Below are 26,071 nucleotides of genomic sequence, written 5' to 3'. Positions count from 1 at the left end.
GGCAATTGTGAATTTAGGGACCAATTAAGTCCAAATTTATGTGACTTCTAATGTCCTGCTCCGTTGAATAATAGGCTGATGTTCCTCTCAGAGAGTACAAGTTCAGGTATTGGATATATCATTGGACCACATGACCACATGGGTCTCTCTAAAATTGAGATGGGTGATTTGATATTTTCTAGTTAGCAAATTGAAAGAGCTGGCCATTGTATTTGATCATAGCTAACTAAACTTTTTGCATCAACTACCAGATTTAGAATAGATACACTTTACTAAATAAAATCTGAAAATTTTTCTTTTCAACTTAGGATATCTTTCCAGGCTTCAGACTGTGTTCTTTTTCAGTTAAGCTTACATTGCAAGACGTTGAGCCTTTTGTCGTAGGTATAAGGTTATTTTGATGCAAGTTTTAGTCTAATTTAGTCCACTTTTTCTCCTCAGTTACAATCAGTGTTACAGATTCAAGGTTACAGAGCGTGTATTTGAGACTATAAAGCTGCTCCTCAAAACTGAGCAAAGATAGCTAACACAGACTTGCTCTAGAATTTTATGCTTTGTATAGGAGGTTGCAAGACACTCATTTAACAAGTCATTTTGTATGGTAAGCCCACAGCATTAAGTTATATCTCTGGGGGTTGCTATAACTTTTTGTTTTGGCAGCTGATGATTCAAAATTTAAAACACACACAAGTTCCAAGGCATGGGGTGGGGTGGGCGGGGAGGGGGGGGGATGGCAAAAAACCCTCTGTCTCTTAGTGATTCAGAGTAATGGGTCCTATGTCATGTGGTCACCAGCTCATCTCCATCCCTTTGTCTGGATTTAAGCTGTTGTCATTCGTGGTGTTTGCCTCATCAGTTTTTCCCCTAGGTGTTTAAAAGTGAATTATAGACATTATGACATTTAGTTCTGAAATACTTCAGCCTACATCTCAAAAAAATAAGAACTTTTTTCTATATAACCACAGTAATGTTTTCATAAAATTAAAAATAACTGTCTAATGGTCACTTATTACTTGTCCATTATTTTAATTCCCTGAACTGTGTCCCTAAGCTGCTTTTTTGTTGTTGTTCGTTTTTGGTACTGGGGATCAAACTTGGGATCTTGTGCTTGGGAGGCAGGCGGCAGAACCACTGAGCTAAATCCCCAGCCCTTATAAGCTGCCTTTTGTAGCTGGGCTGTTGAAATTCAACTGCAAATCAGGTATTGCTTTTCAATGGTAGGTCTGTTAAAACTCATTAATCTACAGTAGTTCTTGTCTTCTCCCTTTCAAATGACTAGAAGGTAGTTTAACTTACTTCCCATATTTCATCATTTCGGGGTGGTATTATCAATTACTGAGTTACTGTGCTCTTTCCCCCATATTTCCTGCATGTTAGAAGTCAAATTCAAAGGCTGGCTCAAATTCAGTTTAACATTGGGTGCAGGAATGGATGATATTGTATGCATCCTGAGGGACATGGTGTCTAGTTATGCCATTATCAGTGGTGCCAAGACTGATCCTTGGGTTAATATGGGGGCCATCTGATCCCTCTGATATCAAATTAGATTTTCCCCCCAGATGACCAGCAAGTAATTTGTGAGGCAATGTGTTGGCATTGTATACATGTAAAGTTTAAATATTAATTTACTTTTTCTCCACAAAACATTGGAATTTCTGGTTTTGTTTTTACTTTTCTTTTTTTCCCCTTCTGGCCCTTTAAAAGTACACTGCACAAAGTAAATCTGCTTCATTGACTAGAGGTGAAACGTTGAGACTGTGTTTCGAAGTCCCCTTGCTCAACTGTAAACACTTTTAGGGCAGCAGTGATCAGGCTGTGTATAGACTGTGTGCAGTGATGGTCAACCTGTGAGAGCTTTCAGTGATAACAAACAGCCCGCTGCAGCACACGTGCCATAGGTTCACCACCACTACCGCTAGTATAGATTGTTGGACCCTGTGGACTAGACAGACTCCATGGATGTGTTTATTTGGGCAGTGAAGCAGTAAGACCAAAAAAAAGAAAAACCTGAGCTAACATTTGGGAGATCGTATGTTAAAAATTCAGATTCCTGGTTTCCGGGAAATTTTGTGATCTGGGCCCGCTGCAGTGTCATCTGTGGGAGGGTGCATGGTTGGAGGGATGTGCTGAATTTTCCGTCAGAGGAATGGAGCACTTTTGGCCACCAAGGACCCCACACCTCCTGTTGTACCATACGCAGCTGGCTTCCCCTGGAATCAGGAGGCCCTGTAAGAGACGAGCCTGCATTTGGTTTTGTGCCCTGTACACAGTCTTTACTTCTGGTAAAGACTTCTGGTCCTTCCTTGTCGCAGAGCACCTTGCACTGTGCAGAGACCGTGTTTGTGATCTGCATACTTTTTGTGTGTCACTGTCTCTCTCTGGAGGCCCGTGTGAGCAGCCTTGTCTAGGACGTTGCTGAGGATCACAACATCAACCAACACTAGTGGCCTCTGGGCCAAAAAGTGTTAATCTTAAAATCCCTGCAGCAGATAGCCTGTACAGTTACTCATATGAGAGCCCCAGAAAACCTAACTCCTAGGTTGGCTATTCTAATTGTTTTCCTGCCCACCTTAAGAAACCAAAATGACATTAAAGGATATTAACTTTTTCCCTTCAGAGTTAAATTAAAGCCTCTTCTAATTCCAAAACAGCCACATAACTGCTTATGTTTTGTGTTTACTTTCTGGTCTTTAAATATATGAATGTAGTCAACATCCTTTGAAACTATGCCTATGATAGCTTGCACATCATTAGCTCACCAGGTTTCCCAGAGGGACACATTAGAGGTGGCAAGTGGGTAACTGCAGAAGGCAGCATGTCTGCAGTCTGTGTTAGACCCCAAGGCTCGCTGCAGTCTAGACAGTGCCATAAAAATGGATCTTTTTGACAATCTTGAATCACCAGGAAAAGACTGTGCTGTATCTAGTATGCACTAATTGAGAATGCAGAGAAGGAGAGAATATCTGATCTGTTTAAAAAGATTTCCATTTAAATTGTTTTTTCTTGAGGGGTGAAAGCAGTCTTCTTCAATGTTGGGTTAGAAGGGATTTGCCTTGCCTCCTGATGCATGAGTCTCTAGGAATCACAAAGGAGCCTTTTTCTCATCTAATGGATTGACAAAGAACAGAAGGAAAATCTAGGAATCTCTCCTTTCTTGTTTCTTAGCATGCAGTTCTGCTATGTCACTGAGAAGGATGCCTGACACCTAGTAAGTGCTTGGCAAACTTTGCCAGCCTGGTCAGAGTGGAGCCTGAGAGAATTGAAAAATTACAAAGCGTGAAGAACTTTGAGGGGTGGTGTTGTCCCTTGATCACAAAGGGCAATGAGGAGAGCAGAATCTGAGCACAGTTTTGGGGGTAATGCCACTGAATCCTCCACCTGACACTGTGTCGTGAGCACTTGGAGCCCATTCTTTGCCTGTCCCCCAGTTGCCTGCTTCTCCCTCCCTCTTCTGCTACTTTTCCTTCTTTAGTGTCAGGCCTTTGCGTCTGTCCCCATTGCCTCCCTGTGTCTCTGCCCTTACTTTCTATTTTAACGCCTTGCATTTGTGTCGCCTTCTTTGCTGTTCCCTCTTTCTGATGGTAGGAAAGAGCATAAGAAGCTGCCGAAGTATAAGGAAAGGAGAGTCTTGCCAAGTTGAAATGAGTCAGAAGTGAAAGGATTTCTGAAAGTGTAAGACAGGGAAGAAAGTATTTTACAACCATTGAACTAACAACCAAGCCTTTGGGAACACAGGCAGAAGAGAAACGCAGGCAAGAGAGGCTCTGCCACTGGACTGCTGAGGGTGCCCCTGGCTTCCCCAGCACTGGAGTCTGGAAGGGATGTGTTTGTCTGTCTGTGGGTGGCCCCACCCTGGCCTCCACCCATCTGTATTGCCTGGGGCACTCGTAAAAAAAAAGGGTTTCACTAAGTGCACCCTCCGTTCCTAACATTAAAGGTGCAAATGCTCCTTGCTTTTAGGAATAAGGCACAATCCAGAATCTGCTATGGGACATACCATGGGAACTCCAAGACATATTTCTCAGATATACATCTTATATGTTGCATTACTGAATCTTCTAAGAAACGTTGTCATGGACTTCATAAGATTCTTTAAAGACTATTTATAAGTTAAGGAAAATGGCAGGTTCTTGCATGGTAAATCTTATGTGTTGTATAGTTATGTAAATCAAAGGCCAGTGAACTTTTTTGTATAAAGAGCCAGACAGATGTTGGAGGCCTTGCAGGAACCTTGATCTCTGACTTAACCTAAAAGCACACTTGAACAATATATAAACGATAGGGAAGTTCACACTTCCTTCTGATACCTGGAGTTGCTTCTTCTGTGATAAACCAACAATAGACAGATGAACAGGAGAAAAAGTATAGTGATTTATTGACATTTTTATGTGACACAGGAACCTTCAAATTGAAGACCAGAGACCCAGGGTGAACTATCCATTTTGATCCTCAGATTCATTGAAGCATGGACGACCATGTAGAATGTGATTGGACAAAAAGGGTCTGAGCTAATGGAAATAGGAGGGGGGAACCCAGCAAGGCTGTCTGTACAGATTCTTCTTGGCCTTCCAGTGTAGCATATCTGGATATGGGGCAGGACCCATCTGAGATGAAGATCTCAATTTCTTTATGGCCTGTTGTTATACAGAAAGGTGCAGGGAAAGGTTAGAACAGTGATTTTAGGTTTTATGGCTGACTTGGGGATGAAGAGGCTATGGTTTTTATGATCCATCGTGGGAAAGAAGAATTCTCATTTTTTTGGCCTTGTGGGAGGATGAGGGATGAGAGACAGAAGGGCAGGAGAAGGTCAGAGAGGTTTTCTAACAAAACCAGTGGGCATGGCTTTGTGCCAGTGGCCCATGGAGGATGGTTTGCCAGCCCCTGCATCATTGATTTTTCTATAACAGATATATTTAGAACTAGGAGAGTCTGTAGTATTTGGTCATGATTTCCAAATTAACCTTTCATAGAGTTGCTGGTTGTTCAATAACATAGTGATTCTGCTAGTAGTGACTTTTTGGGGTGGGAGAATGGGATTCCTAGATATTGTGTAGCTGTTTTGTTTTTTCTTTGCAAGGGCAGCAAGCTTAAAATATAACTTATGGGGCTGGGGATTTAGCTCAGTGGTTCCACTGCCTGCCTCGCAAGCCCACGTACCCGAGTTCTATCCCTGGTACCAAAAAAATATATATATATATATAACTTATAAAGCTTTTGCATACAATGAATTTCAAGGTCTATAAATGAATGCAACTGTAAAATGTTTTGGTATCAGAGGAAATAACTATTCTCACTGCTTTCTGCATAAATTACATGAATAATATATAGTTGAATTTATATGCATACAAACAATGCAGTTACATAGCTAAATGGATGTATTGGAATTAAAATATTGCTTGTTTTCCCTCCTGAATATTTCTAAGACTTATGACCCTAGTACAAATAATGTTTAATAAGGAACCTACAATGTGTAACTCCTCAGTAAATTATTAAAGGAACCGACATTCCTACTGTATATCAACATGTGATATAAACTATGCCTTGACTTAATGACTGTGGGCAAACATTGCTGTGGCGTACAGAAGAGTGAATGGTAAGACTTCAAGGATTGCTTGCATTTCTGATCTGTGTTGTTGCAGGTACATTATTGTGCTTCCTATATTGAAGAACTGATGATTGGTTTTTAGGTGCTTGAAATTAGGCATTCATGGTAGGAAAGTAGAGATGCGTTTGAAAGTAACATCCTGTTTCAAGTTTTGAGAGTGACTGAGTTGGAAAAAGGTGAATCTTACAAGGCTATCCCAGTTTTCTGTTCTCAGTCAGAAAAAAGTAGTATTGGTTGCATATTATATCAGAACTTTCCCTCTTTTGTGCTGACTTTGAAGTTCATTGAGAACTGTGACTTCCACTTGTGATTTTGAATGGTGTCTGGCAAGTCCAGACAACAATAGTTTGTACATTCCTTTTCTCTAGAATGGTTTGCCGGCTCTCAACACTATCACTTCATTTTCTCTTATTCAACCATCTTATTGTAGAAATGAGATTTGAACAAGTGGGGCCATGTAATTTGGATTATTTGTCCTTGGAGTTTCTGGCCTGGAATGTCAAACTCTTTGACCTGTCCATGCTGGGGACCTGGGTGTTGTTGCCCATGGGCCTCTCATCTCTTACGGTTCCGGGCCCGGTTCTTGGTGTCCATGTAAAGGATTCCTCCAGCAGGGCCCACATCTTCCCTGTGATTTTTGTCCCTCCACGTATGTATGGACTTGTCTTTCTCAGATATAAATATTGGCCATGTTCTGCCTCTGGAAGATCCTGCTGTGATTGCCTATGGCATTGATAAATGCAGACACAGAAACCCTCTGTGAAGCCCTGGAGTGTCCCTTGCCCCTTGCCTTGAATTTTTCTGAGCAGCCATACTCAGTCTTGTGAGTCTTCTGAGGTTGTCCTGTTCCTCGTCTGTGCCTTGCTGGGCCCGCAGCCATTAGCTTCTCCCTCTGCATAGCTGGCTTGTTTTTGCCCTAACTTGGGTTTGTATTGTGGGTCCCTGTGCCCACGTTCCCTAGGTGTCACCCCAGGCAGCTCTCTGATGGAGCTGTAGCAGGTGTTAACACTTTCCCTCTCTGTACAAGTGGGAACCGTGTCCTCTGCAGCTTCTGTGGACCTGTGTTGGCGCAGGGCCCCCGAGTCAGTGACTGCTGTTACGCACTCCACACTGCGCACGTGTTTGGCACACTGGTGCTCCTTTACCCAGACGTGTGGCTCTGATCATCTCTGTCCCTGGGCTAAGTGATTTATACAGGTTCATATTATTTTACTTTCCCATTTCATTAATTTTTCGTGCCTTTTATATTCTCTAGGTATCTTTAAGACCCTCATCATCTTCAAAATAGGCATTATAAATTTTAATAATATAAAATTTCTTCACACGTGCAAATTGCACTCTCACTCCTCTCTACTTTAAATTTAGCAAAGATACATTTCTTTTTAAGGAAAGCCCCACCTTTAACCCTTCTGCCCATGCAGAGTTCATTAGAGGTGGGAATTGTGAAGCCTCTGCCCCCTGACGTGGTTCTGTCCCCTGGCCTTTGCTCCAGGGTACTGGGAGTCACAGCTCCCTCTGGTGGCTACATCACCAGGTGCGTTTTCATTTTAGACTTTAGCAGTGTCTACAAATCTAATACTAATACATTGGAATTTTTTTAAAAGACCATTATTGACCCAAATCTTGTTTGTTTTGACAGGTGTTTAAATAATTTTCAAGTAGTGATACATAGAAGAAAGAATTGTTTTATATTAAGCACTTTCTACTTTTTACCTAATTGGTTCTAGAGTAGATAATACATAGTATTAAGCACCATTTTTTCATTTTTCTTTCTTTCCCTGCCATATAAGGTTCTAAATTTGTAGAGTCATCAAAATAGGATGCTGCTCACTAAAAAAGGAATACTTAACTGATAGTGGAAAGAAATTAAGTTCTTCAAATGAGGAATGCTATACTGTACTGTCTCATAAACAAAATGCACTAGAATTCATTTTTAATTTTGAAATTCTTATAGATCAGGACTTTAACACTCAGGTTTCTTTAAGGAAGGAATTTCTAAACTAATATAGAAAAATAATACAATCATAAATAGTTGGCTATATGGATTCTAATTACAGGGAATAGACATGTATCATTTCAGAAATATTTAGGTTTGGCTTTGGAATAAAAAAATCTCTTTACATATGGTTCTCTCTGAAATTGTAGGAGTTTTCAGTTATACATTAACTTAGCAGTTTGTGACAGGAAAAAAAAAAAGCTTAGGGTAGAAAGGTCTTTAAATTTTTTTTAACCTCTCTCCTGTAGCTAACTTTGCAATGATGTGTGCAAATAGCATTACATTCCACATTGTAAATATTGATTCTCAGCAGCGGCAGTTTTTTATTTTCATTTATTTTTTATTTTATTTTTGTAGTACTGGGGTTCCAGACAAATGTTCTACCACTGAGCTACATCCCCAGCCCTTTTTACATTTTATTTAAATGAGACAGGGTCTCATTAAGTTGCTTAGGTTGGCTTCAAACTTGTAATCCTCCTGTCTCAGCCTTCCAAGTAGCTGGGATTACAGAAATGTACCACCATGATTGGCTTAATTTATATTTTCAGTTGCAAGTTTGGCTCATTTTCTTCTTGGTATGTTTGAGTTTTTATCTTTTCCTTTTGTATGTGTTTTGATAAAATTCTGTTGAAGGCACGGGAGAGGGCGGGGGGAGGGAGTCCATTTGAAACTCTTGGTGGACGAAATCTTGGCCAGATTGCCAAAGTGCATATGTAGTGCAGCAAAGAATTTAAAACTAAGTAGGGGTTCTTGAAACACCCATAGGAAAATGGTGAGGGTAATTTATCTCCTCATTTTGGAATAATGGCCTTCCCTTCCTGGACCACCCTTTACTGCCTGCAAATACTGACAAACTAAGAGGAAAGCCAGCCCTACTTTGAGTGGGAGAGAAATAAGTAGGGTGTCTTAGGGAAAAAAGTGTCAATTTTAGATGTTAGAAAAAAGGCTCCCTTCCCCCTCTGTAACGTTAAGATTTATTCTCAGGGCTGGTAGGACAGTTCTTACAGCTTTCTCCTGTGACCTGGGCATTGGTACATTTTTAATACTTACTTTTTTTCCCAATCAGAAGGCAGTTTGTTTTCCTGAGATAATGTTTTCATATGATAGCCCATGAGGATCCTAAGACACTATATAAATATAAGTTCTTTCTTTGGATACCGTCCCCTGAAAAAAGCCAAGTCTCCAAAGCGAACAGGTAAGTGAAAATCCTGAATCTATCTCAGCAGAGAAGAAAAATCCTATTTAAGTGAAATGATGTTCCTTGTGCCTGAGGACCAGAGCACATGAGGTAGGAGCAGGAGTGCAGAGTGGCAGTGGGGAGGCTGGAAGGGTAGAAGGTCGCCATTGCAGGAGTGACTTCATCGGCTTGGAGTTCTCTCTGGCCTTCTTTTCTCTGCCCTTTGCCTTCCTCGTGGTGATTTTATCCTCCTGAGCATTTGCGGTTCATCTGAGGCTTTGTTAGCAGAATCATAGGTCTAGAGAGTGTTCCTAATAATGGTGAATGGGTGGCCAGTAATGGTGTTGTCCTTTGAGGTTTTAAATGCTGTAAATAGGGCCTAACGTTGGATCGACAAGGTAAGAATGTCCATACTAAAGAAAACAGTTGGAGAATCCATTGAAGGAAGAGGGATCTAGTCTGTTCCTCTGTCCCCCAGAAGAGACCAGCAGTGCCAGTGGGCAGCATGTTGTAAATCTTTTTTCAGTATGATAATGAGAATGGCAGACGGGGGATTTTTTTTTTAACTTTGAAATTCACCTGTTTATATAAGTGATGCATGCGGTTGTGAAAACCTCAGTAGACATGGGTGAGGCAGGAAAGAAACATCCTCTCAGCCCTCTTCTGCAAGCCCACTTAGCTGGACCTTTTGAACACTGCTGCGATTTGAATGTATCCCCTTGGAAATTGAAGTGCTGAAGGTGTGATAGTGTTAAGAGGTGAGAACTTTTAACAGGTGATTAGGCCACCAGGGCTCTTCACTCTTGAATGGGACCTGGGGCCACTGTAAAAGGTAGACTGATGGAGTTCTCCTCTCTAGCCTGTCTCCCTTCTGCCATCTGAAGCCGCAATGTTCCTCTCCATTGAAGGGTGCCACCTTTAGGAGACACCGAATGTTGCTGCCCTGATCTTGGATGTCTACCCTCCAGAACTATGAAAAATAAGCTTCTGTCTTTTATAAGTCATCCAGACTTGGGTGTTATTTTACAGCAGCATAAAATGGATGAAGATAAGCATAGCCTTTTTGGTGTATATTTGTGGGGGGTAGTGATCACACTACGGAATTTTATTAACTTTTTTTGTTTGTTTTGGGATAGTGAGTATTGAACTGAAGACCTTCACACTTCATCCCCAGGTCCTTTTTAATTTTTTAAAACATTTTTTGAAATAGGGTCTAGCTGAGCTGCTGAGTTGCCCAGATGGCATTCAAACTTGGAATCTTTCTGCCACAGCCACCCACAGTGTAGACTTACAGGCACTCACCAGCATGCCCAACTGAACTTGTTGTTTTTAATTCAGAATTTATCGTGGAATATTTTTAGGTCATAGCACATGTCCACTCGTCTGCCTTAGCCTTTTCTGTGGCTGCATAATGTTCGAGAATGTTCAAGAAACCACTGTGTTGAAGGGCACGTCATTCCTGAGATCCTGAGCAACCAGGTCTTGACTTCAGAATGTCATCAGAGTTCATTTGGTTGGAAGAAGTGAGCACAGTGGCCTTAATATTTGCTGTCTGCTGGATTTTGGCTTGATTTTTAAAAAGATATTATGTGAATTCTTACAGTAGTCTGTACACTGTGCAAAACAATGGACAGGAATAGCACCCTAGACAACATCCCTGTATCTCAGAGCATTCCTGTCATCTTTTAAATCTTTGGCCAACTGCAGGGGGCGCCATCTTGAAAGACTCTCCCCACTCCCTTCACCCTGAATCTCATCCTCCTGGCAAGTGGATCGCCATTGGGAACACATCTTTCCACAGAAATAATGCTCTGAGTGGAGTTGCCTGCACCAAGTTGGCCATCCTCAGCGCAAATGCTTGCTCAAGGTGTGACACTTATGTTGGTACTTATTGCATTTTTCTATTTTAATCTGGGAGTTCACAGTTTGCAGTTCAGCAGGCTGCCTGGCTGGGTAGAAAAAACATTGCCACCTTGGCTTAGCCACAGCTTCTCACCTGCACTTAATCTTAGAGAGAGAGTTCTACCTGTGCGTCTTACCTAATTAAAGCCATGTACTGTACTCCTGGGCCTCTTCCCCACAGCTAGCTGTCTCTTGTACTTGACTGCTTCATCAGAATCAATTGACCAATATTGTGCTTGGTTCACCATAAGTTAGCAAAAGATTTTTTTTTAGCCTAAAGTTTTCAGGTAGAAATATGATTAATTTCAAATCATTTTTACTTACCCTTTATTCTCTTTCCATCCTACTTTATTTTAACTTTTTGTGTCAAAAGTGTTAACAGGAAAAGGTTAGATATAAAAGAAGAAATAATTACCTAAAGGAAGTAGACTTGTGTTTTGCAGCCTTAAGGATTTAGCATGTTGGTAAGGATTTGGAGGAGGGTGCCTGTTGGAGATGCCTAGCCTTGCTGCACCACTCTGTCAGGAACCATTGCACTATGGGCTCATATCTTGTGGGAGGAAGGCTGTGGGATACTCTTCCCTTCTCCCCTTCTCCCTGGTTTTGGTTTTTTCCCTACAGCCTGCTCAGGTTTGAATGTGGAGCTAAGCCATTGGAGGTGTGGCTGCCTCATCCCTGAGGCCTGGTTCCTCACTGTGGTGACTTATAGAAGTTTCTCAGAAGGCCTGAGTCAGTGTTTGAAAAAGTATACAGTGTACTCCAGAAGGGTTTGTGCATGAGGTCTTGGGTTTGGAATACTAAAAGGTCATGTTCTCCAAGCCCTGCTTACCCTTCTCCCACAACAGGAACCTACCGATGCAAGGGAGGGAGTGTGGGTCCCCACCCATTTACAGGTTAGTTGGCACTGGGAGTGTTGGCCTGTTACAGTCCTAGTGCAGTGAAAGTGTGCAGCTGAGCAGCCAGCACACGGTTCTGCAAATGTTTGAAGGATGAGAAAGGGGCCTTAATTTAATCATGATGAGACTGTGGGCATTAAACCACACCAGACCGTGGCCTGAACACAGTTTACTTCCTATTCAGCTTCTGATACGGAGCCTGGAGTTAGCCAAGTTGCTGGAACCTGATTTCCAGAGTATCACCGGGAAGCTGGGTCCTGACGCAGTGAGGTCCTCCATTCTTTGTGCCCTTGATGAAGGAGTTCAATCAAGACATACAAGTGGCTAAGCCCAAGTATAGGCAGAATTTATTGTAGCGTTATGCCTTCAGGCGAGAAGGTGGGCAATGCTACAAAGGCATCTGTATCAAAGTACAAGTTTGGATACTTTTTATGTATGCAAAAGTTACTCTTGAGGTTTAGAGAACTAGGGTAATTATGATATTTACTGACATTTTACTTAGAAATTACTTTCAAATTGTAAAATGTCTTCTATTCTTTCAGATCGTCAGTATTTCCTCAGGGGCATTAATCGTATAAGAAACTTATAAAAGATAAGTTTTTAATTAAACCAGATCCCAGCCCAAGCCAGGAGGGTCTTTAAAGAACATTTCCTTTCCTGATACCATTGGGCTGTAGACTGTGGCAGCCAGGAATGCTGTATGCCTTGTTCTAGAGCTAGATGCCCAGGTGGCCAGTATAAGGACTGTGCATAGTGAAACCCTGAAATACCGCTGTGCTCTGTGGGATTGCTTTAGGTCTGAAACCTAGCAAAAGATTATAAGTGTATTATACACTAAAGTGTTTGTGTCTTTACTTAACTGGCAACACATCCTATTTTGGATCTCCCCTCTTTTGTCCTTCTGGCCTGGTAATGTATAACTCCCTGCCTAACAAAAAGGGCCAATAGATTTTCCACATCAAACGTTTTGAAACTAACAATGCCCACTAGACTTAAGTTTTTAAGAGAGAGGATTAAAGTGGTTTTATCCCAGCGAGACTAAATGAGAGAAGGTATGAGTGACTAGACTGATGAATATACCTTAAGAAAAAGGCTTTGCAACAAAAATAAAACTCAAAACCAAAAATTTTCTTTAAAAAAAAAAAGATAAACTGGGAAAATCCAACCAGCTTATGTCACAGAAGAGCTACTTTCCTTACTATATAATGAACTACAAATCAATAAAAAGACCAATAGCCTAATTGAAAAATGATCATCCAAGAATGAGAATAGACAGTTTAGAGAAAAGGGAATACCAGTGGGAATTAAACATAACAAGATATCCTCACTGATGATAAGAAAGAATAATAATTAAAATTCCAAGGAAATATCAAAATGTTAATTAAAAATTTAATGGCACTCTCTGTTGACATGGGGAAGAAACACCTACCCTTGAACTATTGTTGGAAGGTGTTTATAAGTGGGTACAGCCTCCAGCAATTTGGAAAGATTATCAAAATGACAAATGCCTACCCTCTTAGACTCAGCTCTCCCTCATCTGTCAGTTTGTCCAACAGATACACGTGCATGTGTGCAAAGTGAAAGGTAAACAAGGGTATGCATTGCCTGGTTGATGCAACCACAAAAGATTAGAAACAATAGAACTGTCCATTTTAAAAAAACAACTGAATTGTGTGTTGAGACACTAGCATTCCTTCTTCTCTCCCACATCCCTCTGCTCTGTGCTGCTTTTCCTCTAAGCCAGGATCTCTCCATTTGGTGGCAGCTCTAAGAGCACATTCATGGTAGAGAGAAAAGTTCAAATGTGCACATGGAACTTGACTGCCAAGGAGCCTCTAGGACCAGTGGCTCTCAAGCCTGACTCTACATTAGAACCAGAGGGGAGCTTCAGAAATACATTGCTGCAAGATGTCACTCTGGAACCAGTGATTGATCTGGTAGCCAGACCAGGAGCCACTGAGTGAGCCCAGTTTTACAGCTGGGGAAACAGAATTAGGCTGCTCATTACTCTAAGGACCTGACATTTCAAGGGCAGGCTGGAGTAGACTGGGGCCCTGATTGTGGCCAGGCCCTGGGCACATGAACCTAAGCCTGCTGCCCTCTCAAGGGCTGTAATCTGGTCCCATAGTCTCTCCTCTTGACCTTCCTAAGGACACCACATGAGTGGGGAGGGTGCTATTACCTACCTGGCTGCCTGCAACACCATGTGATTAAAAGTGGAAATTAAACAAATGCACAGTTATGTCTCTTTTCATAAGAAGTCAGTATTTATTAGTCTCACAAGTGGGGAAGTTCATTCATTGTCTTTCCAATGAAATTGATTGCAAAGCCTGATACTTCTCCAGTCTATCTGTATGGCAAGGCAGAAGCCTGGAGATATTTCTCAGCTCCCTGTTCAGCACTGCTCCCTTTAATCAGAAACTGAGCCGTGACCTTCTTCCTCAGGCTCCTTTGTCATGCAGCAGGACTGTGAACAAAAGACATTTTTTTTTACCTGTCCAGGGCACCAGGCCAGGCAAAAGAACCCCATGCTAGGTTTTGCTATCCTCTGACAACCTGGAAAGCCTTTATCCTCTGTTATGTAGTAAGCAGCTGACACCTCCTGGGAATCTGTAAAATTGTTCTCTAAAGAAACCATTCTGCCTGAAGTACCTATTTTTAGACTTTATAAAGCCCACATCAATTTTTTCCTGCCTTTCTCTCTCTCCTCTAAGCCTGCTGTGGTTTGAAAGACAACAGGCCCTTTTGTCTTTAAAGTTCAGAACTGTCTGGTTAGCTCCCCACCTGCACACCACAGCCCTGGAATGCTCTAGGGATGTTTCTTCTCTCATTGTGACCAAAACCAAAACCACAGGCAATAACCTTTACAATAATGAAATAATAGTGGGGGAAGAAGATATTTTCCCAACAGTGAGCCCATAGTGAAAGGATCCTAGAGGTATGTCTTAAGACTTTATTTGCTCTGGGAATATTTAACCTGCTCAGCTAGGCTAGTTTGAGGTATAGGCTCTCCAGTTGGCTGTCCAAGTTCTGAGCAAGATCACTTGATGGGTTCTAGTGTAAGGAGTTAGCAGTTTTCAAGTTCAGTAACATAAAACATGATTCAGATGCTGATTTGGGGTCTTGACCATATCCTTGGCACCTAGGGTAGCTTCCTCTTTAGCCAGTGGTTTGGCTCCTTTCTTTTTTTTCTGTTCTGATACCAGGAATTGAGCTCAGGACCTTGCATTTGCCAGGCAGGTGTGGCACCACTGAGCTACATCCTCACCCCCTTGGCTCCTTTCTTTACATGAGCACATAGGTTGTAACTAATGGCAACTGGGTGACTTTAAAGACAATAAGACCAAGACCTACAGGCAGTGGTAGGGGCAACTGTATCACCAGAGCATTTCTAATTTGGAAATATGAGATATTTCAAAATCTGAAACTTTTTCAGTACTGACATGATGCCACAGGTGGAAAATTCCACGTTTGATCTCATGGGACAGGTTACAGTCAAAACACAGGTGCACTAGGCTGAGGATTTAGCTCAGTGGTTCTGTCACCTGCCTCACAAGCACAAGGACCCGAGTTCGATCTCTGGTACCAAAACAAAACAAAACAAAAAAACCCACAGGTGCACTAAAAATAATTGTGTAAAATTATCAGGCTATGTGCATAAGATGTGCATGAAACATAAAAGAATTTCATGTTTAGATTTGGGTTCCATCCCTAAGATACCTCATTTTATATATGCAAATATTCCGAAGTCTGAAAAATTCTGAAATCCAAAATACTTCTGGTCCAAAGGATTTCAGATAAGGAATATAATTCAAAAAGCTTGGAAAGAGTACACAACAATATTACATTATATTTGGGTGGTAGGAGTGACGGCTGTTTTTCATTTTTATATTTTCTAAATTTTCTCCATAAATATATTGTTTAATGCTAATAAACGTGTACAAAGAAAAATGTGCTTGTCTAACACTCACACTTCAATGGAACTCATCCTGAGAAAATAGTGAAGAATGTATCATATCCTTATATATCCAATATCCATCCATCCTTAGCTGAAGAATCAGCTGTAAGGATAAAGCACTAAAAAAGTTGAAAAAACCTAAATTAGTTTAGTTATGATATACCTCTATAATAGAATAGTATAAAGCCATTAAAAGATGTTGCAGATAAATAATGATATGTGAATATTTTATAACAGAATAAGAAAGTAAGTTGCATATTAGTTTGTATAATTTGATCCTATTTGTAAATATGGTAATATAAAAGAAGCTCTGAAAGGGTATTCAGGAATATATTAGCAGTATTACCTCAGCAAAAGGGGCTCATGAGGGTTTTTTCTTTTCATTTATATATGCATATATATATGCACATATACAGTTTTCCTGTGAAGAATTTATGAATTGCTGCACTTGATCTTAACTAAAGGGCTGAGGAGCTTATTAAATATAAATTGCTTTTATAATAATTGGAAAAGTTTTAGTTTTAGAATATAAAGTTATCTAGTGGGAATCTATGCTTTCTACTCATAGTTGAGCTTTTACCCTCATTACATAAATCCTTCTACTTTCAAGTGGAAGGTATTGAATAGAGCATATGTCAGATGATTTTTGAATGGACTACTGATCATTGTAATATTTGAAATATTTAAATGTCATTTGTATGAATGAACTGTGTGTTGTGTGTGTGTTCTACAGTGTGTTTGGGTTTCTATAGAAGAAGCAATAATGTTGTTTAGCATAGATCAGTAGCTTAATCCTTGTAATAGAAAGCTAAAAAAACGAAGCATGTCCAGAATTTTGTTGCAGTGAGTGAGTGAAGCTCTGAACACAGACCTGGCTTTAGTGGCTGTTATTTCAGGATTCAGAGGCTATTTCTATTTATTTGGATTTTTGTACCTAAATTCTGTAGACTGAGGCTCTCTGAAGGGTGGCCCCAATATAATTGTTAAATTACTAAGAAAAACAAGCCTTATTCTATAGCAGCTTAAAATTTTATTGGTGAGATAGGCTCACATTAACTAGAGCCTGGTGTATAGCCAGAGGGCTAAATTGTACACACTGATGACTTTGGACAATTAAAACTAAACTGGACAAAGAGAGGCAAGCCATGGTAAGGCCTTCCGTCTGGGAAACCCCATTGTCAACATTCTAGTCGGTAGGACCCTGATGCTGAATGACATAGCATTTGTATTTTGGGTTCCTAAATACATGAGCCTGGATCATAAAACTGTGAGACACAGAGCTGTCACTTTAACATATGGGCATTGTGAAAATAAGAGATTAAATGCAATGGTGATGATCTCAAATCTTTTGTTGATTTTCAGGCAGTATTGACACCTTACAAAGTACACTGTTCATTTCTTAACAAGAGGAAAAGATGACAGGGTAGTACCTTATGATATGTGTGCTGATTTTGGAAAAGTTAGGGTGTTAAGTTGTTTCAAACCAAGAGGATAGTTAAGGGCATCATTAGTGTTAGTTCTCCAGTCTCCTGATTCCTGAATTATCCAGTTTAATGATTCATGTTAGTCCTTTGACAATTTACCATTCCTTTGAATGATTGTTTACTAGACTGCCTGAACATTCTTTTCAGTGTGTACATGTTTTGTTTGTTTTCTATCTAGCCAAACACAAGCATCGTTGCTTTCCACTGGGTAGTTGATGGTGAGGCAGCCCATGGGGATTTGTCTCTATCTTCGGTGGAGTCAGCAGCATGTATTTATGTTGAAAGACACTGAGATAGGCCCTGTCTTTGGAGACACAGCAGAGTTTGCCCTCCAAGAATTTATCCTCACATGCTAATTTGCACTCAGCCTGGCCCATGAACATGGGCCACAGATTTCCATGTTTGTTTGTTTTTTTAACTTAAAGGATCTTTTAAATGCATGAAGTTTTTTTTTCTCTGCCTGTTGGTACTGTTGGTGATTGTAGTTGGATATTGTCATTTTCCACTACAACACTGCCGCCTGTGAGCCTTTGAGTATACACTTGTGATGGTTGCAAAGGTTCTTAAAGCCCAGCAGCTAAGAAAAAAGCAAGGCCAGTGTGTGGCTTAATGTGTATGGTCAGATATATGAACTGTATTTCTTCACGCAAGCTATTTTACACATGAGCTGTTTCTTAGGCCTATTTTATCTATGGGACTGTGCACCTGATTGGAAGGTATTTACCAATTAAATTATCCTAGAATAAAATTAAAACTAAATAGAAAGGAATGACTTTATAGTGTTAAAAATAATATATGGGGTAATGATGGTAAAAGACAGGAACTTTTATGTAAAGTTCTGATAATTTATATCTTCCTCAGCAGCATCCTTTTTTCTGTTACACTCCAAAGAAATGTTGCTACTGCATGTAGAAAGATTTGCAGCTGTAGCACAGCTGGTTATCCCAGCCTTTTTACAGCTGTTCACAAACCCATACTTATTGTCTTCCCCCAAACTTTCTTAGAAATAACTAGCTCAATTTGAGACCATCTCAGTAATACCACTTAGATATGAATTTACCAGTTTCTTCTTTTTTTCCATGGGCTTCTCTTCCTCTGGTAATTTTCCCCTATGGCCAGAGTCTGTTTTTGAGAGCCTGCTGGACCAATTATTTTGACTGGAGATGGATAAAAATTTGAAGAACGTTGCTTCAGATGTCACCTGATTGGTAGATCATTGTGTCTGATCTGATTTCCAGCACATTTTCTACCCCAGCTATATAGAACAGTTTACTTGATCCCACCCAAGCCTTGGACCCAGCTCCATGGTTCTTTCACCTTTGATATTTCCCAAGTATTCAGCTGGTTTCTTCACTGCCCTTCATGCAGATGCCTGTTTCTTCATGAAGAACTTGGTAGTGTTGGCTCTTTGAGACGTACTGGCTCGCTGCCTCTTGTTTCTTCATATGTGTTGGGAATTTTATTTTTTGTGTCTGCATCCCTAAATGTTGAGTGGGGGAACAAGGTGGGTAGGGAGAACCAGAACTTTTCTAAGTCTTCAGGAAAGAATAATGGTTGGAAAGAAGATCTGGTAGGAAAGAATAACTAATAAAGCAAGAATTCCACAGGCTGCCTGTTGGAGAGTGTATTGAAGGTAGTGGAAGGTTCATAACTGCAATATACAAAAACCACCAGCAGATGGTGATGATGGCTTCTTGACTCAGGTGGTGCTCTGGGTCTCCCCTTCCTATGGAAAGTCATTCTGAGGACAGCTCTGAACGGGTAGCTCATCCCCTTATTCTTATTAAAGAGTGATATTATTAATGAGCTATGAATTCCTATTGTAAGAAATAATTGCTTTTAAAAAGGAAGCATTAAAGAAAAAGAGTTTTTGGCTCAAATTAAGTGTCAGTTCTTTTCTTCAACACTCTTAGTTGATAAAAGGTTAGCATGTCCTTGCTCATGCAATGAGAATTTATATAGAATTTTGAAGAGGCCTACATCACATCACATTGGGCTATATTCTGGTGTCCCTGGCAAGGTTTCGACACGAAGGGCCTTGAGATCTGTCTCTTAAACTGTTGTATGTACATCTGATTTTATAATGGACCTCCCTAACCTGTTGGAGAAATTGGTAAAAGGGGCAATAGGAGAAACATCATCTGCTCTTTGATACACATTGGGCTGTTTATTTAGCTAATGGTGCTGGGGCTTGAAGCTAAGGCCTTGCTAGGCACATGCATAAGCTAGACATGTGCTCTACTACTGAGCTACCTCCTATCTCCTTGTTCAGTTTTTAAACTGAAGGAAGGGGGAAAGGGTAATTTTGGCTGATTTAGGCCAATATGTAGTTTAGAGCTACAGTCTTCTGAAGAGTGAGTAAATGTAGAAGGGGCAAAGCCATGTTCATTGCAGAATGTTGGTCTGGAGAACACTTGCAACCTCCTGGACTCCTCAAGTTAGGGCATGGATGTCTCAGGGCTCCATTTCTGCAGATGAGGAAGCCAAGCAGAACTGGTTCAGACACTTCCTCCATGTCCTCAAACTAGTAAGTTGGCGGAGACTGAGCCCATAGCTAGACTGATAAGAATTTTAAGCCCATTCTTTATTTAGGGCAACAATGGAAAAACGTTTTAAATGAAAGTATGCAGAGGGGTTCTTTTATTCCAATGAATATTCCTTCTTCCATCATTGGCATAAACAAACATATAGGGAAAATATACTTCATTTTTGAAAGGGGGCATTCTGGATGGTGAAGGTAGGGAATCACTGAGGGTCGGGGTCACTTGGCCAGAGCACATACACACTTCTTACCATGTGTTGGCTGCTGATTTTCTTAGTGTTGTTTTGCTTTGGGGGCAGTGTTGTTCGATTGTGGTTTGGATTTTTGTGTGTGTGTCTCTTGAATCCACCGAGTTCCTCCTATACTCTTGGGCTGGGCTGCCTGTGATGAGCTGTTTCTCTATTCCTCACATTTGAATCTGCTCTTGATTTGAGAGAGGCAATCAGCAGCAGCAGCCTGCAGCCCAGGCAGGATTCAGCACAGCCTGCCCCCACGCAACTTGAGGTACCAGGGTTAGTGGCAGCCCAGGCCCTACCTGGGCAGCAGCTGCTACAGAGCCCTCCTCTCGAGGCTCCTCCCTCTGCCTGCTCCTGGCTTTTGATTACCTGTCCCGGAACAGGCAAGACCAGGATTTCTCTTCCGCTATTGCTGTTGTTAGGGGAAACAGACAGACTGCCTGCATCTAGGCCAGCCTGCCTCTCTGGCTCCCCTCTCCCGGAGGTCTTCCTGCTGGGAATCTGGTAAGTGCCACCAAAGGTTGTATTTTCCTTCTTACGTGATGTGTGCCAACAGTACCAAAAGAATGTTCTCTTATTGCGGATCTATTAGCTTTAACCTAAATGTGCCAGAATTTGAGGGAGTCTTTGAACTTGCTTTTTTAAGTCCATTAAACATGTTGTGCATGCTTGAAAACTCAGAAGGTATACAGTGAAAATTTTAAGTTATTCATGTATTTAGTGTCATCTTATTTGAAACCTTTTCAGGGTAATGCACTGAAAAAATTATTATACAGATAGTGCTCTGGTGCCCCTTTCCCACCCCATATGAATAATTACTGCATTTGTCATCACTGTGTTCCTAAAAATGTCAAAAATAGACATAGTGAAGAGATCTGTCACACAAGAGTTCAGAAATTTGGTACAACACCCCGGGTGAAATAAGGGCACATCTTTTGATTAATTTTTTTAAGCTTTTAAGCCTTTGTTATGTGTTTGATTCAATTTAAAGCCTAGCTCATAGAATCATCTAAGTCACCATGGGACAGGGGTACCTCTCTATTGTGTCAGATTTACCTCCCAGGATGCACACTCACCTTCCTCATTTATGTTTTTACCTTTACAGGAAATACTTGGCAAAGAGTCACATGACTCCTAACTTTAGTTTTTACATGTGGTTACACAGATTTAGTTGTTTTGCTCTTATATGGATAGATTCTAAGTTAGGAACTTTTGAAAATGGAAAATGATGTGCCTGATGGCTAGGTCACTGTTCATTGTCTTTTCCTGTGTTCCTTAATTTCCAAACATACAAACTTTTGTTGCCTTTAGGAGAAAATAAAAAACTGCCACTTATATTTTCTTTACTCTTAAGTTAAAGAAGACTCATATTAAATGTCATTAAGGAACATAAAAAAATAATTTCCTGGAATAAACTTTCCCTTTGATGTTAATCTCAGTAGCAAGAACAGTGTGGTTCTCCTTTTATCCTTTCTCTTTTAACTTCAGTCACAAGTCATGCTCTCTGGGAAATATATAATTTAAGGAAAACTGAATTATGTAATACTGAATGGAAAACCAGGGCAATGCTTGCAGTTTTGAACAATGAGAAACACTCAGACTGCGTTAGACAAAGGATGAGACAAGAGTTTGCGTAGATTTTATAGATTTTGTTAGTCGGAGGAGGAGGAGGTAGGAGGAGGAGGAAGCCTGAGCATGTGGAGCTACTTGAAGCATGTCAGTAATAACATTTGTCAGAGATTTTGAAAACTGTGGCTGCTTTTAACATGTAAAATTGAACTTTGGGCACTATTTCCTTGATGGTAACTTCTTGTTTTGTTTGAGAATTGTGTGCTGTCGTGCTGGATGTCTACAGACATGCCATTCTTTTTGTTTGTGACTTGAAATTGTACAGCCTAGACCATCACCTTAAAAGGAGATGTTTCTACTGAGAATAGAAAATTGATAAGTAAAACTTCACAAGACTTACCTGTTTATAATTTCTTGCCCATAAACTCTTTTGCATGTGAGGTAGTAGTTATATCTCATAAGGGAACAGGAAGAACAAAAAATAAACCAGAGGGAATTAAATGCAGCCATGGATGAAAAAATTATGCCTCTTAACCCAGACACCCTCATTTACTCTGCTCTGCCTTGCCATTCCTGTTCCTTTCTACTGAAATAACCCAAAAAATGTGTTTGTTTGGCAGCAACATTGTTTCGACTTGTGAACTCTTGCCTCTTACCCAGAGGCCTGAGTTAATGATTTTGAATGCAAATGATTCTAGGTCTCGATTAACATTGAGCTTGGTTAAAACAGCACAGGTTGAACTTCGGAGTCCTCCTCCCATGGGATTTATTCCCTGCCAGCCACCTGTCTACTTGTAGGAACTGGGCATAGCCAGTTCTGTGTTTGTGTGCTCTTTCCCTTGGCTGCTGTTTGGGTTCAAGCAGATGAGGTGGGATCAAAGATAATCAGCAGAAGACAGCAGCTGCATAGTAGCCCACTTGTTGGAGGACACCAGGTGGCTTGGGGTCCCTGAAGTCCATAGCCCTTCTGGTGAGCCTGCTTTAGGGAGGCCTGTGGCCTTGCATTTGTGCCGGTTCTTGGTGGTGGGTGACAACTAATGTCTCCCATCTGCAGATGGCAACTGCCTGGGTCTCTTTGGTCTCCTGGGCATTTGCTGTCCTTACCTTTTGCTAGGACACTCATTGGCAACCTTCCGTAATGGAAGACCTGGCTGAATGGCCTTGGAGCTTGTAGGATGGGTAGAGTTAGCCCATTTTATTCTGACCTAAATATGTGGTCATGGTGATTTTAGAAGTTCATACTGATATCTATAAAAAAATGAGAAATAAATTTCATAGCCACAAAAATGAGAAATGTCCTTTTGTATGATTGTTAAGGGACAATTTTAAAAGCAGTTTTTAAGAAGTCAGATTTCCTTTGAGAACTTATGCATTCTGTCTGTTGATTATTGAAGTATGACTCTCTACCCGCACTCCCAAAATAAGCACAGTGATGTAAAAGAAACCTGGGAATGTTACCCTAAAATATTTGTTATATACATCCATCCTCTGCATCTTTCCTCTTCACTGATCTGAATTTTCATGTAGAGAATGGGGACTGTTTCAGTTGCAGGAGACAGAATGACCTCTGGCCAGTGTGGTCGTCTGAGGCTGGACGTGGGTGGGTTGGGTGTCACACAGTGGTCATGAGTTGTCTGTTTTGGCTTCTTTCCCAGACCAAGTTCTGCCTCAGGCTTGGTTGATTTGGCTGCTGGCTCTAGGATCTGATGTTTATTTTAGAATCCTGGGATAAATTGGATTAAGAATGATTTCTGATTCAAACCCTGTTCTGGGGAATTCTCTCTGTACTTTATGTTTATTGCTTTAAAAAGCACCAATTCATAAGAGTTGGGGGGGGCATTGATTTTTCTTTTATGGCTTTCCTTAATGATTATGTTTTTCAAGGACAAATGCTAGTTTATATAATCTAATAAAAGACGTTTTATAGTCACCCAACCCATATTGAAATATTATATTTAGACATGTCAAGAATGGCTTAAAGGCAGGAACCTTCAGAAAGGGGTAATTCCACTTCCCACCCCCCAGATTGTTTGATTACATCTGGACACATTTTTGGTTGTCACAGTTTGGAGGTTGGAGGCAGTGGTGGGAGGCAGACAAGCGGGCAGAGGGTAGAGGCCCAGATGCTGCTCCACTTTCTAAAATACACAGGATGGTGCCCGTCACACAGGTGTCCCACACAAAATGTCAGTCATACTGAGATTGAGAAACTGTGTTTAAGAGATGCACACAGTAAGAAATGCCATAGGAGATTTATAATCTCTTAAATCTTTTTTCATTAAGTTTATCGGCACATTTTAGGTGTACAATATAATGACATTCATCATTGGAAATTTGCACCTTTACATAATCTGTCTTGGTTCTTATTTTTTCCCCCTTCCCCTGCCCTCCCTTCAACCCCTCCAGCTCTCCCTATCTACAAAGACTTTGTTTCCATTTTTTCTTTTTCTCATATTAATTCCATTCCCTTCTTTCTTTTCCCCTACCTGCCCCACTTCCCCTTCCCCTTTGCACCTCTTCTTCCTGTTTCACATTATCTATTATACCTTTTAATCCTTACTTACAGTTTCAGTTTCTCACACTAGAGAAACTATTCAGTATTTACACATGTGTGAACTATTTATTTCACTGAAGAGTATTGCCTCAATGTGCATCCATTTAGCTACAGATATCTCTAGTTTCTCGTTCTTTATGGCTGAGTAATACTCCATTTTATAAAAGAAACCACATTTTCTTTATCCAGTCACCAGTTGATGGGCAATAGGGCTGTTTCCAAGTTTTAGCTATTACAGACTGTGCCACTGTAAACATGGGTGCACATATATCACTGTGGTATGATTCTTTTAATTCTTTGGGGAAGATCCCCAGCAGTGGAATAGCTGGGTCAAATGGGACTTCCAGTCCTAGTTCTTTGAGGTATCTCCATACTGATTTCCACAGTGGTTGCACCAGTCTACACTCCCACCAGCAACGGAGCAGTGTTAATCTTTCCCCACAGCTCCGCCAGTGTTTGTTATTAGTTGATTTCATGATAGCAGCCATTCTTTCTGTAGTGAGGTGGAAACTGAGCATTGTTTTCATTTGCATCTCTCGAATGACCAATGATACTCAACATTTTTCCACGTTTATTTGCTATTTCTACTTCTTTGTGTGAGAAATGTCTGTTCATTTCAGATGCCCATTTTTGGATTGGGTCTTTAAATTTGGGAGGTCTGATCTTTTTAAGTTCTTTATAGATTCTAGATAGTTGACCTTTGTCTGAGGAACAGCAGGTGAAAATTTTTTCCCACATTGTGGGTTGTCTCTTCACACTGTTGGTTCCTCTTGCTGTGTAGAAGCTTTTTAGTAAGAAGAGATCCCATTTGTTGATTGTTTGTGCTAGTTCACAGGCAACTGAGGTTTTGTTCATAAAATCTTTTCCTACACCAATGGCTTCAAGAGCTCTACCTAACCTCTCTTCCAGCTGGTTTAGTGTTTCTGTTTTAATATTTAGATCTTTAATCCATTTCGATTTTAGTTTAGTGCATGGTGAGAGATAATACAGGTCTCGTTTTAATCTTTGACAAGTTGAAACGCAGTTTTTCCAGCACCATTTATTAAAGAGGCTATCTTTCCTCCAATGAGGGTGTTTGGCTCCTTTGTCGAAGATGAGGTGGCTGAGTGTATCTGGAGTTGTTTCTACAACTTCTAATCTGTTCAATAATCTCTTAAATCTTACAAGGGTAGTAGCCTATCCTTAAGAAAAAGATTTCTTTCTAAGATCCAATTGAATTAACAAATGAGTGGAGCATGTGAATGATACAGGCTTAGGATAATAAAATACCTTTCTTTTAAGTAAAAATTTTTGGCAAAATGACTTATTTTAACATAGCTAAATAATTAGGTAACATAGTCGAGAGTTACTTGATTGTATTTGCAGGTGCTAGGAATCACATCCAGGGCCTCACACGTGCTAGGAAGTGCTCTGTCACTGAGCTACACTCCTAGCCCAGGTTGCTAGTTTTCTAGCCTCACCTGCCTGAAGGGAGGCTGCCTTTGCTTGTGGCGCAGAGAATCTCCCCAAGGCACAGAAGGGTGCTCCCCTCCCCTCTGCTGCTTAGCAGTTTGTGTTAGGTAGACTTTGCTGTGTGTCTGCTGTCTCAGGGACCCTCTGTGGCTTGGGCTGGCTTCCTCATCATTGTGATGGGGTGGGATGGGATAGGGGCATGTCTGCTTTCTTGCTTCACTGGGTGGTTGAGGCTGAAATGAGAAGGAACTGTAGAAACAGAAAGAGATCTCAGATAGCTTAGTCTAACACTTTTCCTCTAGAGATAAAGAAGCTAGGCCAGAAAGGTTAACTTTCCTTTTTTTAGTCTGCTCTGATGTGGTTTCTCCCTTGCTTCAGTTCTTAGGGGAGCTTTGCCTGTTTAATTAATTCACTTTTCAGTTAATCATGTACTTACTTCTGACATCTTTTATTGTTATCCTGCCTTGCTCTTTGAAATCTTCGAGGTTAATATGTTATGCATTTACATCTTGACTCCTTCATTAGATTAAGCTAACTTTTGGAATGGGATAATGGCTAAAAGTACTTTTGGGTCACACTTGTTTCCAGAAGAGTTATTTGGTTCCCCAAGGAAGATATTTGTTTATTTGATTTAATGACATACAAGCATGGCATGGTTGAGTCCAGAGAAGAGTTAAAACTGCTGGTCTTCATGCAGGAC

General features: G+C 40.7%; 1 protein-coding gene across 14 annotated transcripts in view; it reads left to right on the top strand.

The window, feature by feature from the left end:
• The window catches only part of Nedd4l (NEDD4 like E3 ubiquitin protein ligase), a 353,886-nt gene that overhangs the window by 130,150 nt on the left and 197,665 nt on the right, over positions 1-26,071 (top strand). The window contains exon 1 of one of the 14 annotated variants that reach the window (XM_087188991.1): positions 5,493-5,593. The exons of 6 other annotated variants lie outside the window; for them this stretch is intronic. In XM_087188991.1, coding sequence (XP_087045117.1) covers positions 5,550-5,593 — 44 coding nt within the window. In that variant the 5' untranslated portion in view covers positions 5,493-5,549. Of the gene's footprint in view, positions 1-5,492; positions 5,594-19,228; positions 20,301-26,071 lie in introns of those variants that run through there. 7 more of the 14 variants (XM_004858403.4, XM_087189043.1, XM_087189020.1 and 4 more) reach the window with 7 other exon arrangements.

This window comes from Heterocephalus glaber, unplaced genomic scaffold, assembly GCF_053883595.1.
Source record: "Heterocephalus glaber isolate CG9 unplaced genomic scaffold, H.glaber_assembly_v1.0 deba00000331, whole genome shotgun sequence".
NCBI classification, from domain to species: Eukaryota; Metazoa; Chordata; class Mammalia; order Rodentia; family Bathyergidae; genus Heterocephalus; species Heterocephalus glaber.
Note: the sequence above shows the minus strand (reverse complement) of the source record. Positions and strands in the feature narration are given on the sequence as shown.